The sequence below is a fragment of the Mytilus trossulus genome, chromosome 1 (assembly GCF_036588685.1).
Source record: "Mytilus trossulus isolate FHL-02 chromosome 1, PNRI_Mtr1.1.1.hap1, whole genome shotgun sequence".
Taxonomy (NCBI): Eukaryota; Metazoa; Mollusca; class Bivalvia; order Mytilida; family Mytilidae; genus Mytilus; species Mytilus trossulus.
In genome coordinates this window covers 87,060,242-87,076,114 of record NC_086373.1, presented here as the reverse complement: position 1 = coordinate 87,076,114, position 15,873 = coordinate 87,060,242, and the positions used below count along the sequence as shown (strand labels likewise).

The following is a 15,873-nucleotide window of genomic DNA, read 5'->3' as shown; positions in this document are numbered from 1 at the left end:
TGATGTCATTATGTACGGTCTACAATATTCCAATATTTGATATCATTATGTTCTGTCTATATTTTTCCTAAATTTGATATCATTATGTACTGTATTCTTATATTTAGTACTAGTATTATTGGTTTGTTTGCTGTGATCAAGTATTAAATAACTGTTATAATAAGAATAATAGATACCTATCATATGAGGTAACTTCTTTTAAGTTATCCAAAGAATTGTTATTTTTTACAAATTAGCTTTACGTTTTTCAATTATTTATATACGTTTGCAATAACTCTTTCAACTGTACCAACAAAAACATTTGTAGGGGTTGTTTATGAATATAAAAAAACTTGTCCTATGCTAGATAGTTATCAAAGGTACCAGCATTATAATTTAGTACGCCAGACGCGCGTTTCGTCTACATAAGATTCATCAGTGACGCTCATATCAAAATATTTATAAAGCCAAACAAGTACAAAGTTGAAGAGCATTGAGGATCCAAAATTCAAAAAAGTTGTGCCAAATACGACTAAGGTAATATATGCCTGGGATAAGAAAATCCTTAGTTTTTCGAAAAATTTAGAGTTTGTTAAACAGAATATTTATAAAAATGACAAAATTATTGATATTCATGTCAACACCGAAATGTTGACTACTTAAAGATATTGCCTCTGGTAGTTAACCTTCACTTAGTGATAAATAGCAGCAGCTAAGAAGTCCCTTTCATTAAACCGTTCCAATATGACCTGATCTCACTTTAAACAACGTTACTATGCTATAAACATATCTAACTATTCTTACCTTGTCACCTTCCATTAAATTTGTGACCATTATAATTGTGTCCACGTTTTCTTGCCAAATCATATGCCAGAAGTCACTTAAGGTATTCTTCTTAGGTCCTATAAAATATAAAATTAAAATATAAATAAAGTGTTTCCGAATATATGTTCTTCAATATTTGCATCGTAACCACATCGGATTATATTTCTGTACATTTATAAATTTAAAACTTATGACCAAGAACATATCTTACAGAAATTGTTTTTCACACCACAAATAATTGAAAGATCTGCTTAAGTTTGGGTTGAATATTGTTATATCATTTATTTTTTTTTGTATACCCTTGTGCAAGTACTAGGTCTAATGAAGACCTGATTATTACTGCAATGGTCAACCAGACACCAAGTTATTGCTTGAATAAAAAATATTGGTTTCTATAACAACGACTGAAAATACTTTTTGTCACAACTTCATGTTAATGATCTTTATGAGGAAATTTACTGACTCAGTTTATATGCTTTATCAATCCACTATAGCTGTCATAATGTGTAACTGATAATAGAAGACCAGAGCAAATTTCTTCTAGTTAGATGGATGAAACATTAAAGTTACCAAATATCGTTTCCATCTATATTAGTATTAGTGTCGAATTAACTTTATTTGTAAATCGTACATCGTATATTGTGTATTAGTTTCGAAACGTTATCCGTGAGTGGCATCTATTTCAAAATGGAGTATGAGTACTATATTCGTGGGGTTTATTGATATATCATAGTTATCAGTAATATACCTTGTGTTGCAATATACGCCTTGTCATTGCTGTAGTTCTATAAATAAAAAGCTCAATATTAACAAACAAATTATGATAAATTGTTTTTCAATTCCATTTACAAAATTGTAATGAACTATCGAAATCTGGTTTTGTAAAAATGTAAACAGCATCTCTTAAGGGAAAAAAACTCCGATATTAATATTAAAATATATTCAACTCATCTAATAGCAAGTGACATTTTAAAGTTATTTAACATGAAAAATCATTTCAATATCAAATTAATGAAAGTCATTGAGGGGGACATTTATATAGTTGTTAAAAGATATTACCTTTATATAATTGGCATTAATGTAGTCTGTGTTGGCATCATACATATCCAGTTGAACTCTTGAGTGGTCGTCTACGAAACGAGAGGTATTAAATGAATAAGAGTTATGTAACAATTGTAAAACGTTATAAAAATGACAGTAATATTATGGAATGTCCATATAATTTTAAGTTGCGATTATGCAACTTAAGGGAAAAGATAAACAGAAAATACCAATGGGGTATTCAACTCATAAATAAAAAAAAAAAACTGACAAGTCCGTGACAAAAAAAATCGAAAACGACAAACAACAGTTCATAAAACAGTACATTAAAAACTCAGAGAAACGAACCCCAACAAAAACGATGCTTACTTTGTCGTTAAATCCGTTGTAATCTGAGCGTCTTTGAGTATGATATATTTATTTTTTTTTAATTTTTTTTTATAAGAGTTGTTAGAGAATTGTTACATTACGATTATAACAATGCATATATTCTATATTAATGTTTTTAGATATTGATGTGTTATAGATCAGGTTACTTACATTTCTCTCTGTATGAACAAAAGCAATATTCAATGTCTCAAAACCTTATTGTCATAAAAGATCAGATTTGTTTTACTATAAAATTCGGCTTGCTAGCAAGTTTTACTTTGAACTGCTAAATCCATGCATTTTTATCAAAGCTTAAAAAAAACCACACGTTTGGTTCGTTATTCAAAAATTGTAATAAATAATTTCAAAGGAATGCTTTTTAATTCTAATAAATTATCCAATTTTTATAAATGTATAGGTAACACGTTCTTACCAGACTACTTTAAGGGAAACACCATTGACCACCATTGCTAGCTACCAGCTAATCGTGTTTGCTGTCGGAACATATATTTTTGATGTTGCAAAATCCGATGCGGCGTTTGTTGAATCAAATTATTACTGATTTAAAGTTAATTAAGTTCTATCTTTAAGTATGATGATAGTGTATCTAATTTTATCCATCTTTTACTTTGTTGTATATATTTACTGTTCCATATAAGTTTGGGATATTGTTTGAGATATACTGAGCAATACTGAACTTTTTGTTATCAAATATTCAGTATTCAACTTTATGTAATTTAGCACTCAAAATTGGTCTTACAGGGAAATGTCGTCAGGTATCTGTTCTTCTTGCTGTTTTCTTCCTTTTCACCCTCTGAATATGGAAATTTTAAACCTTTTGGTAGCATCTGCAATATAAACATTATGATAAGTAGTGGTAAAAATTGTTTCAGATGATTTCGCCTTATTTAAGTAAAGAGAAGTAAAGAAAAAAACCGATTTACTTTAAAAGCTTTTGTAAACGTGTAAAATATTGATAATAGGATTTTTGCTCTTTCAAAATTCATATCATTGTTTATGCTGCTCGTATATAATTGATATTATACGTTCTATGAAGAACTATTATCTGAACTGAGACGATAAGTTATCAAATTCAATAATACTACTTTTTCTGTTAAGTCTGTTTTTTATGATTAACATTTGACGTGAAACTGTACTTATGTATCCCGTCATACTTTGAACCACACAACTATTTTATTAATTATTATTACTTTTACTGTTGTCTGTTTTTGTTTGTTATATCTACTTTACGTGACTCTGCATTTATCTATGCCGTCATACTTTGAACGTCAAAATTATTTTTATGACTTATGTTTTATGTTTTATGTTTTATGAATTTCAAACGCGCAATTTCACACCAGTACTGAAAACCTTCTATCGGGTACACTTTCCATAGATAAATTAAGTCGGATAAGAAAGCAAAATGAGTATGCTAAATTTGATGTATGCCTTTTTGTGCTTCTTCGTTACATTTGTTTTTATAGTGATATTAAGATGATAACACAATATTGACTGCTGTACCCCTATTTTTGACATTTTTACTCTTTGAGTATGTTTGTTTTGATCATGCATCGTTGACAATGTAATGGAATTTGATGCGACTGTCATACAAGTGAGAGGTTTAGCTAGCTATAAAACCAGGTTCAATCCACCATTTTCTACATTAGAAAATGCCTGTACCAAGTCAGGAATATATGACAGTTGTTATCCATTCGTTTGATGTGTTTGGACTTTTGATTTTGCTTTTTGCTTTTTGAATTTGCTTTTTGAATTTTCCTCGGAGTTCAGTAATTTTGTGTTTTTACTTTTCACCAGAATAAAATTGTTTTCGTATTGTTAAGAAGCGATTTATATCAAACACACACAGACTATAGTAATAAAATTAACGATACCAATTTTCTTGCACCAGATGCGCATTTCGACGATACATGTCTTTTCAGTGATGCTCTTGGCCAAAATATTTGAAATCCAAAGCTTATATAAGAGACGAAGAGCTATAATCTAAAGAGTCAAAAAAGTATACCCAAATCCGTAAAAGGAATTAGAGCTTTGCATGAGGGAGATACATTTAAATAATCTAACATTTAGATAAAATAAGCGACGTACAGCATATTCTTTTTTAAATGAATTATTTTTCCTTTTCATTTTTGCAACGCTCGGTAAGCTGCCAACTGCAATATTGTATTCTGAAAATAAGTTCTTTGTCTCTGTATTTGAATATAAATTGTCAGCATCATTTGACTCTGTATTTAGATAAAGATTATCAGGTCTGTTGTCATTGGTATCCGAATCTTCTGACGATGAAACATTTCCTAACTCAACCATCACTCCTTTAGATGTCATTTGATTTTCTTTTTCTACCTGTGCATATTGTGGACTTTCAAATGTATCATTGGAATATGCTGTTAAAAGAAAACCTTTCAAAAGTAAATGACTACTTTATTTGATTTCAACTTTTAATCGTCTGAAGATTTAAGCAAATCAACTATTTAACAGAGTAACCAAATTTGAACAAATGAGACATGACTATATTGGGAACAGAAAAACTATACATAGCCTGAACATTAAAGTTGAAATATTTGCAAAGCTTCATACACTCTAGTACATATAAACTTGGATGACAAAAGGACCATCTGTTCAAAAACAAACGACTTAATAGATATAAACGTTTTGTTAGGCATTGATCACATATCTGAATATCTTTTATTCAAACTGAATTTGAAGTTTTTTAGTAACTTTAAGTGTGCGATGGAATCTGTCATCATAGTATTTGTTTTTCTCATTGCGTTTTTTTATTTTTATAAAGTAACTTAATAGATCATTGTTCTTGTATATGAGAAATATTGTGACATCTTAATCATAAATAAATAAAAAAACGTGAGGATTTTCTTTTTTAATCAGATTTCCTAAGATTAGGATTTATACTTTTATTTTAGGATATTACATGAAAATACCTGGATAACCAGCTAAATCATTTGAAAACTGTGAGCCTCTTCTTGGTTTACGAGTTCTATTTGCACGTTTCCTATAGTAAAATATGTCGAGTATGTTATTTCAAAATTGTCAGTGAAGTTATAGAATTGAGATCATTTCTTATTTTATCGATTAAAAGTTTTTCTATAGTTACCATATGCATTGGCTTCAAACTGTTTTATCTATGCATGAACACGTTTATTTTGCAACACTTATGACATCTTCATGATTTAATCAAATTCATTTCTATTTCGTCAACACCAAACATGTATGTACATTTAACGTGTTCATGTTGAAACTTATACAAAAGAACTATTTTTATCTAATTTTTCGTAAAGTAAATCCATCATTTTCTACATAAGAAAAAACCTGTACAGGAATATGGCAGTTGTTATCCATTTGTTTGATCTGTTAAAGCTTTTGATTTTGCCATTTGCTTAGGGACTTTTTGTTATTAAATTTTCCTAGAAATTCTATATTTTTTTATTTTACTATTTGGTGTGCGTTATGGGTTTTGCTCATTGTAACAGGCTGATATTGACCTACAGTTGGTAAATTTTACGGCATTAGGTATATGGTGGAGAGTTGTCTCATTGACAATTATACAATATCGTATTTAAAATTTAAATAACCGAATTGTAATCAGTCATCAAATGTGTAGGAGTAGGAAATAGACCAATCAAAGTGATCTCTAGAAAACAAATGATATGATTATCATTTTGAAAATCTAGCTCAATGCTCTTCAACTTTGTACTTGTTTGGGTTTAAAAATATTTTTGATTTGAGCGTCACTGACGAGTCTTGTGTAGACGAAACGCGCGTCTGGCGTACTAAATTATAATCCTGGTACCTTTGATAACTATTTCGTTTATAATTAGTTCTAAATTGTATAGATTTTGATTGAGAGCTTTCATTTATAATTAGTTCTAAATTGTATAGATTTTGATTGAGAGAGATTCGGCCACACAAAACTAGTAACCATTTGAGCTTAGAACTCAGAATTGTTGACAGAAGAACAATGCTTTTATAATACTAATATTTTTTACTAAAAAATATTTCAAAATTATTCTATAAAATGGTTGCTCCCATAAATTATGTTAACATTTTGCTGAACGTCTCTGTACATTAAACTGTGCTATGCAACACTAAATTATTTATTCAAATATTATACCGCAAATATATGAAATAGGACTAACAAAATGTGTACGGCTTGAAGAAACTATTGTTGAATGCAAATATGTATCGTAATGGTCGTCAATAATAAAAAGGAAAATAAACCTTCATGCACGCACTCAGTTAGTATTGCGTCTGTTTTTTCTGCTCTCTCCTCTAAAATTGATTTTTGTCCAAACATTTAGAGAAAAAGTTTTGAAGTATTTTGTATCAAAACAACGTACAAATGGTGATAGGTATGTGATATATGTTAAAGATACCTGCAAATTAATACTCCAACCAATATAACTGCAATGGCAACCAAAACTGCCCCAACAACTCCTCCAATGAATATCCACTGTGTCTTGTCGATTTTTAAAGGAGGCAAAGTTTCTGCAATGTATACTTAAAAAAATCAAAGGTACGGTGCACACATTTAACCAAAATAGTATATAAAACAAAGTAAAGTACACGTATATATACTAAACACATTAAAGTAACAAGTACACGACTTGTACTGGTAAAACTAGAGGCTCTAAAGAGCCTGTGTCGCTCAACTTGGTCTATGTGCATATTAAACAAGGACACACATGGATTCATGACAAAATTGTGTTTTAGTGTTGATGATGTGTTTGTAGATCTTACTTTATTGAACAATTTTACTGCTACAATAACTTCTATCTATAATGAAATTGGCACAGGAGTGACAGTGGTAAATATTTTGTTAATATTTAAGAAAATTGTTTAAAATTGACTTAAAAGAACAATAACTCCTTAAGGGGTCAATTGACCACTTTGGTCAAGCTAACTTTTTTGTAGCTCTTACATTGCTGTACATTATTGTTATTTACAGTTTATCTCTATCTATAATAATATTCAAGATAGTAACCAAACGCTGCAAAATTTTCTTAAAATTACCATTTCAGTGGCAGCAGCCGAGCAACACGTTGCCTGATTGGTTTAAAAATTTCATGGCAGATATATCTTGGCCTAATAAACAAATTCATTCCATGCAGATTTTCTTTAAATGCTTTGATTCCAGAGATATGAGGCAAAAACTGCATTTTACCCTATGTACTACTTTTAGCCATATCCGCCATTTTGGTTCACGGGCGAGGTCATCGGAAACATTTTTAAAACTAGATACCCTAATGATGATTGTGGACAAGTTTGGTCGTCTAATCTTTTAAATACCTGACTTAGTCCCGATTGTGACTGTTTTGCTGGGTGTGAATTCGCATTACTATAAGACGTGGTACGGTACTTGTCTATCCCAAATTCATGTATTTATTTTTTTGTAATATATATTTTATTATTTTCATATCATTTTCAAATCTCATCTACAAATAAAGATGCACAAACAAATTATTTTGCTATAAATCCTAAACATATAGTTAACCATACTTGTTACAAATATTATAAAATACAAAGTCAGTAATAGATTACAGAGTACATCTGCATTGAGCTCTATTTCTTAATAATATTATCAATGCTTGACCATTTTTCTTTTAATCTTATTGCTTTACTGGTAGAGCATAAATTCATAGAGACCATGTCAACCCTATAATAATATTTAAGCCATTCAATTGCTTCAGCAACAGATTGGACTGTAAATCTAACTCTACATAAATAAACATATCTTTTCAATATCAGAATACATGTATTAAGAATATCTTTAAATAGATGATGTTTAACACCCAAGATTATACTTGATAAGGTTGGGAGAAAGCTTACATTACATACATCTTCTAACTTTTGAAAAAAATTTAGCCAGAATGTTCGAACATAACTACATTCAAAAAAGAGGTGTATGTATGTTTCTTTAGTTTCGGTACAAAAAGTGCACAGTTCTGTTTCACTATATTTACACTTCATAAGTAAAGTATTTGTTCCTAGAATTCTATGGAGTAATCTGTATTGAAATGCCCTTAAAGTGGGATCTTCAGTTATAAGTAAAGGAAGACTAAAAAAATAATTCCATTCTTCGGCCACAATATCTATTTTCAATTTCATTTTCCATTTCTCTTGTATGCGTGATGGGGTTTCCTTTATTTTATCTAGAAAAAAAATATAAAAATGTTTTGATACTTTATCAACTGTTTTTATGGCGGTAACATTTTTGTGACTGACAGTATTTAGTTTGATAAATACTTGAGAATGAATAACATTCTTCCATTCCTTTGGCAGTGCCAAGATTAGTCCATAGAAATCTAAGAAAGTTGTTTTTATATTATAATTTCTAATAAATTCATCATAATTGTAAAATTCTCCATTTTCCTTAATGAGATCATTTATGAAAAATACATTATTCTGTATCCATTTTTTGTAAAAAGCTGTTTTTCCATCAATCATAATATTTTCATTTAAAAACAATGGTTGAGACAAAATATCACTTGGGGCTGTGGTCAGAGGTTCACACAATGAGGTCCATGATGAAATTACATTTTGCCAAAAAGGGTTAAATTCTTTTTTAATTTCATTGAGTGCTGATTTTGATAAATGCCACATATTTTCACCACCATTCATTTCAAGGTGATCTGCCAATAGAACCTTCCATGAGGAATAATTTGTGGGGTCTAAAACTTTTTTAACCCAGGATAACTTAAGTGATTTTATAAATGATTCAATATGTGGCATTTTTACACCACCATCCTGGTAATTTGAGATAAGTATATTTCTTTTAATTTTGTCCCCTTTACCATCCCACACAAATCTGTATAGCATAGATTGTAACTGCTTTAATATATCTGGGGATGGATCTGGTAAAACAGTAAAACATTGAATTAGAATTGGTAGGGCGAGAGTTTTCACAACTACAATTTTCCCATATATATAGTAATATTTCTAAATGACCAGTCACTTAAAAGATTTTTAACTTTTTGAATTTTTTCTAAATAATTATCAACACATATATCAACTTTTGACAAACAATATTGAATGCCTAGGAGTTTGAAATTTCCTGAATGGTTCCATATTATTGTTTTATTTGTGTTTAGCTCCTCACCACAGCCCCTTTTTGCCCCAATCCATATTACTTGGGTTTTTTCAAAATTAGCCTTCAAACCAGAGCATGAGTAAAACAAGTCTATCTTATCTAGAGCACTGTTGAGAGATTCTTCACTATCATCCAGGATCAAAGTCGAATCATCAGCATACTGACTGAGTAAAAATTCAGAATTCTTAATCTTTATACCATTTATGTTGTTGTCATATTTTATTGATGCACTAAGCAGTTCCAAACATAAAATAAAGAGATAGGGAGACAATGGATCCCCTTGTCGTACCCCCCTCTCTATTACAAAAAAATCAGATAGATAACCATTATTTTGAATGCAGCTTTTTGAATTATAGTAAAGGGTTGTGAACCATTTCACTATTGTGTCCCCAAAACCTAGAAATTTCAAGGTTTCACATATAAAGTTCCACTCAAGAGAGTCGAAGGCTTTTTCAAAGTCCAACAAGACAAGCAAGCCAATATCTTCGTCATCTACTTTTTTCAAGAGGTCATATATAAGTCTCGTACACTCACCAATATATCTGCCTTTCATAAAGCCAGTTTGAGTTTCACTAGTCAGGTGATCAAGGACTTTTTTAATTCTATTTGCAATACATGTTGATACTATTTTATAGTCTACATTAAGCAGTGAAATAGGTCGCCAATTTTTTAGAAAATGTTTTGGTTTACCATCTTTGGGTAGACAGGTGATAACACCTTGTGTTTGTGAAATTGATAATTTACCTTCTTGAAATGATTCTTTGAAAGAACGCAGTAGGAAAGTATTAATGTCGTGCCAAAAAATTTTATAAAACTCAGTTGTAAAACCATCCAGACCAGGAGATTTTCCATTTTTCATATTTTTTAATGCATTATGAATTTCTGAGCTTTTTAGTTCCCCCTCTAAATTAATATTTTGTTCATCAGAGAGAATTTTGATAAATGGGTTTTCAAGAGAAAAGAAATTAGCTCTGTGTGTATTATTTATAAGTGTTTTCTTAGATGAATATAGATTCTCATAATATAACTTTTGTTCCGCACGAATTTTTGCTTGATCAGTGATGCATTCACCATTATCTAAAGTTAATTTTTGTATTACTTTGTCAATATAATTTCTTTTCTCTAGATTACAGAAATATTTTGTACTTCTCTCCCCTTCAATTTGCCATTTAGCTTTTGCTCTCATTATTGCCCCTTTTATTCTAGATTCTCTTAACGACCTTAACTGAAGTTCAATACGTGTAATTTCTTCCCTTTTATCATTGATATTTTCATAATGGTTCAAATTGTTCAATTGACTTTCTAGTTCTTGTTCTTCCCTACTGCGTTCTTTCTTTTTAAAAGATGAATAAGAAATTGTTTTTCCTCGTATCATCAGTTTTAAAGTTTCCCAAAACAGTTGGTCGGAAATGGAAAATTCTATTTCTTCCCTATTTTCAGAGTCAACTATTTTATATTGATCAATACAATCAGCAATACAAGTTTTAGTATTAGTAATAAATTCTTTGTCATATAATAAAGCATTGTTAAATTTCCACGTCCCTTTGCCTTTTTCATTTGTATTAAATTGAATGGACAGAGATACGGGTGAGTGATCAGACCTATATGCAACACCAATATCACACGAGGTTATCAGTGGTTGAAAATCAGATGAGACAAGGAAGTAGTCCAGTCTTGCCTGCTTCTTGTTAGGTCCTCTCCAGGAAAACCTCTTTTTCTCTGGGTATAATTCCCTATAAACATCAACCAGATCTATTTCTGACATCATTTCATTAACCTTTTTTTGAGCTTTAGGATTATTTTTATGCAAATAGTTTAAAGTATCCATATCATAATTTTGTGGTAAATTCCAATCACCCCCCACTATTACTGAAGTATTTCCAAAATTTTCAATATCTCTTTGGAGTATTTCATAAAAAGCTGGTTTGTCCTCATTGGGTCCATATACCACTGCTATTGTCATTCTATGATTGAAAATTTTTATATCTAGAATTGCATAGTTCCCGTTTTGATCCACTTTCTGTCCAAAAATTTCAAAAGAAAAAGTGCTTCTAAACAAGATAGCCACGCCTCTACTGCTCGTGGTATGCGACCCAAATATAATTTTATAACCCCATTCTGCCTGCCAATACTTTTCAAGTTCTTTTTTACAGTGAGTATCTACCAAGAAGACCATATCATAATTTTCTCTGCATTTACTAAATATATCTCTTCTTTTAATTTTATCAGAAGACAGGCCTCTACAATTTATGCAACCAATTTTCAAACTACCCATATTTTATATCACTTACAATTGTAACAGATGAATGATCTAAAATTATACAGTCAATCAACATATTCAGAGCAATACAAAAAAATAAAGTACAAATAAGTAGAGAGAAATGAAAGTGACATAAAAATGTTTTTTTCGAACCGTTTAACCCACAACAACCTGAGGTCTCCCGTTTCATGGTTTATACAATTCTAATTAAGTAAATTAATTAACTAAAATACAGTGGGTGTCTCTCTTCCCCAGCCCTTTATATATAAAAACAAAATATAGTTTTTTTAACAAAAACAAAAAAACAAAAACAAAAATAACTGTTTTCCCCTTTCTTTATACCTCTAAAAAAAAGATTTTGGTGCAAATCTCTGTAAGTCTTTTCCCATTTCAAGTTTTGTAATGTTTTTAATTTTGAGGATCAGAAGTTCAACTGTTTATTATTGTTGTCCGGGGTGCCCCCTTTTTGCTGAAAGCAGATAATTCTGCTTTTATTTGAGAATGACATGTCTCTCAGATTGTTTAGTTGTTTTTTAAAGGTGATACAGTTTTGAACAACTGTTAAGTGACATTCTATTTATATGTGGGGTTCTTTACATAAAAGTAGACAGTATGAGGAATTATAGCCATGTGCGTTTTATATGATGGACCGCTAGTAATTAAGTCTGACCACGTTTAAAACTTAATAAAAACTATTAACACCTACTAGACGAGTTCAATAAGGGTGTATATTTGGAATAAAGTTTACCTAAGTACTCTTGAAAGGCACATATAATGTATTTCTTTAGTTTAGAGAGGGTTTTATTAGTCTTCTCTATACCTTATGTTCCTAACATAGCAACACTTCTAACAATAGACAACTAAAACACAAACGTATGTTTGTCGACTAGCTTGCTGCTTGTGTATATTCTGAGCTGCCGATTTTATTAAACAAATATGTACAAACATGTCACATCAATACACATAAAAAATTGTGGCAATCATAATGACTTCTAATATCTACTACTAATATCTAAATGTTTCGTGGCCGTTCAGGAAAAACTACTTTTAGAAACCTGTGTCCGTTTGCCTAATGCCATGCGAAACCCCAAGTGTTGGACCGCACTTGATATAAGAATGTTCAAAAAACATTTAAGAAAACATTTAAAAAACAAAGTATCTGCTATCAGTCAAAGACTGCGGCTAAATGAAATAATTTGAAGACCGAAATGAGTCTGAAATAACCAAATCCGATTACGTTTGTATAGCCATACCACCTATATATATAACGAAAAGTTTTAACTTTAATGCTAATTTGAACATACTTATATATACAAAATATTTAAAAAACGTTCTTAACGTACAAATTAAAAAATTTGATGTTCACTCAAGTAAAGCAGGGCTAGAAATGACCATATATACACCTATCATTTAACACAATAATTTTTCCCGCCCAAAAAATTCATACGCCTTCGAACTACTACGTGAGAAGACAATTAATTCCCGTTACACTACGTGCCACGGAAATTAGGAATTCTCCGTGTTTTTGTCTGTATCATGAGCCAAAACATCCGGTTTACGTTGCGCATGCCCACCTGAGCAATCTAATATGCAAATTAGCCATGTGCGGATGAGCCAGGACATACAATTTATCAACATAGAAAAAAAAACCCGAACAATTAGAGAGAGTTTTAGAATACACAATGTAGAATAAAAACAACCCAAAAAACAGGAACGTAGTAATAAAATACAACAATAATAAACAGAATGTTACTGTGAGTGTTCCAATGCAATTTGTTTAAATATTTTTTTGTTTAAAATCAGTTAAAAGTTATTTATTTTACATGAGAAGGTCTGCTGAAGGGTCTATGATGATCTCTTCTTTTTTAGCATGACAAACGGATACTCTTTAATGTATACAAGATGGACTTTCCTCTGTTCAGATGAAGACAGTGCACGTCTTTCATTTAAAAGATTAAATCGAAGTTTGGCAACAGACGGCGGCACATCGGGCACAACACTATACCCACTTCCACGTTGGAGCTTCATCCCAGCGGCCAGAACGTCGTCTCGATCTATCAGACTATTAAAGCGCACAATAATCTTTCTCTTCTCTTTGTCTCCCTCTCTTCCTGGTAGCCTATGCACGGCCTGGAACAGCATTTTTTCGATGCGCTCCTTGGGTATTTCTAAAGTTTTTTCAAAGAAGTGTCGGACATACACATCAGTTGCTTTAGGCATCTCGGCCAAGGGGGTTCCTCTCACACCACTTACCACCAGGTTCCATTTTCTGCCCCAATACTCTAGCTTTAGTCTTTCTTTTTCTTCTGTCGATATTTTTTCCTCAATATCAGGAAGGAGAGTGTTATGTATGTCTTTAATACTGTCATCCATGAGTTTAGCATGAAATTCAAGGTTTTCTACATTGTCCTTTAGTACCTTGACCTCTGTTTTCAGAAATTCAACATCCCCCTCTAATTTGAGGTGCAAACTTGCAAAGCATTCGGACACAGATTTAGATTCGTACATTTTTTTTAATGTCTCATACCTTTCTTGTTCCCTGGGGTCCATGGTTATCAGTTGTCTCCGTATATTTCCGTCAAAATGTACTTTAAGTAACGATTATCGATTCTGACTCCGACCACTGACCTGACCTCTGTTTACACGAATAACGAAGTTCGGTCCACTCGAATAATATTTCCAAGATAATGTTTGTAACAATTAAAGACTTTTGTATCAGGTTTATGTCATTAAAAACTTGCTAGAGTGTTTGTGGATCATCTATTGTTTTTAGTTTACGACCTTCACATAACTCACATACATTTACTAACTGGTTTTTCAATAAAAAAGGCGGAGAGTAGAAAAACACCACTTCATGCAATCGCCATGCTACCGGAAGCGAATATTACCAATCAAATTCATGTATTTAGTTTAAATGTTTAATGTTATATTTGTAGTTCTCATCGGATTTTGTAAAATGTGTTGTCGTCTTTACTATTATATTTATGTGTTATGGTAAATAAAATTAATCACCATGTTCATTTATTAGATTTGATTTTGTTCAACCTAATCAGTACGATATTTTATGTTTGAAGTTAGATTCAAAACAACCAGACATAGCTTTATTATATAGTTAATTGCTACCTTAGTTTGATATTAATAAGTCTTGAAATGTGCATTGTTTTTAAATACAATATCAGTGTTTAGTTCAAATATAATCTTAAATCAATCTTTATTCTATCTTATTCATTCTAATGTGACGTCATTTTTCATTTTTGATGATCTGTTTTACAAATTCAAATGACGTCATTTTTTCGTCATTTTTTACAGTTTCAAATATGTTGTCACTTGGCGTCGAGGTTTAAACTTATTCGGATGTGCCTACTAGTGATGCAAATGTCTGGTTATGTAATGTATTTCAGTTGTTTCCTGTAATTAATTAATACTTCAGTTTTATCATGTACATCTTTTGTATAGTCATTTTATAAAATTTACTGTTAGTAAAAGTATAAATTATTCTAAATAATAGGGATGTTCTGGTAACTAACAGAAAACCCTTGCCGTTTTTGGGGCAGCTTTTTTGATCTTTTTGTCCTCGGTGCTGTTCGAATTTGTGCTTGTTTCGGCTTTCAAACTTTTGTATCTGGGCGTCACTGGTAGGTCTTGTGTGGACAAAATGCACCTCTGGCGTATTACAATTTTAACTTGTTGTCTTTTGTTGGCTGTTGTTCGTGTGATTCTTTGTCAATTGTGTTCTCCAATTTATTTATATTGTAGTCCTGTGGTGTTGTGTTGTCATTTTGATGTCATATTTCACATGGCCATAAAAGTGCAAGGTTTGGCATGCCACAAAACCATGTTCAACCCACCATCTTTTCCTTTGAAAATGACCTGTACCAAGTCAGGAATATGGCCATTGTTATATTATAGCTCGTTTCTGTGTGTGTGTTATACTTTTACGTTGCGTCGTTTGTTTTCTCTTATTTTTTAGTGTAAATTCACATTGCGATAAGACGTGTCACGGTACTTGTCTATTCAAAATTCATGTATTTGGTTTTCATGTTATATTTGTTATTCTCGTGGGATTTTGTCTGATGCTCGGTCCGTTTCTGTGTGTGTTACATATTAGTGATATGTCGTTGTTATCCTCTTACTAGTATATTAAATGCGTTTCCCTCGGTTTTAGTTTGTTACCCCGATTTTGTTTTTTGTCCATGGATTTATCAGTTTTGAACAGCGGTATACTACTGTTGTCTTTATTTGGTTAAATTTGTTTAAGTAGCTTCAGAAGAGAAGATTT

General features: G+C 31.1%; 1 protein-coding gene across 1 annotated transcript in view; it reads right to left on the bottom strand.

Annotated features, from left to right (window-relative positions):
* LOC134701585 (uncharacterized) overlaps positions 1-15,873 on the bottom strand; it is a 170,277-nt gene that overhangs the window by 24,259 nt on the left and 130,145 nt on the right. Inside the window, exons 19-24 of the mRNA XM_063562752.1 lie at positions 6,619-6,732; positions 4,321-4,616; positions 2,975-3,062; positions 1,864-1,934; positions 1,553-1,589; positions 784-881 (exon numbers count right to left, since the gene is read on the bottom strand). Coding sequence (XP_063418822.1) covers positions 784-881; positions 1,553-1,589; positions 1,864-1,934; positions 2,975-3,062; positions 4,321-4,616; positions 6,619-6,732 — 704 coding nt within the window. The remainder of the gene's footprint in view (positions 1-783; positions 882-1,552; positions 1,590-1,863; positions 1,935-2,974; positions 3,063-4,320; positions 4,617-6,618; positions 6,733-15,873) is intronic.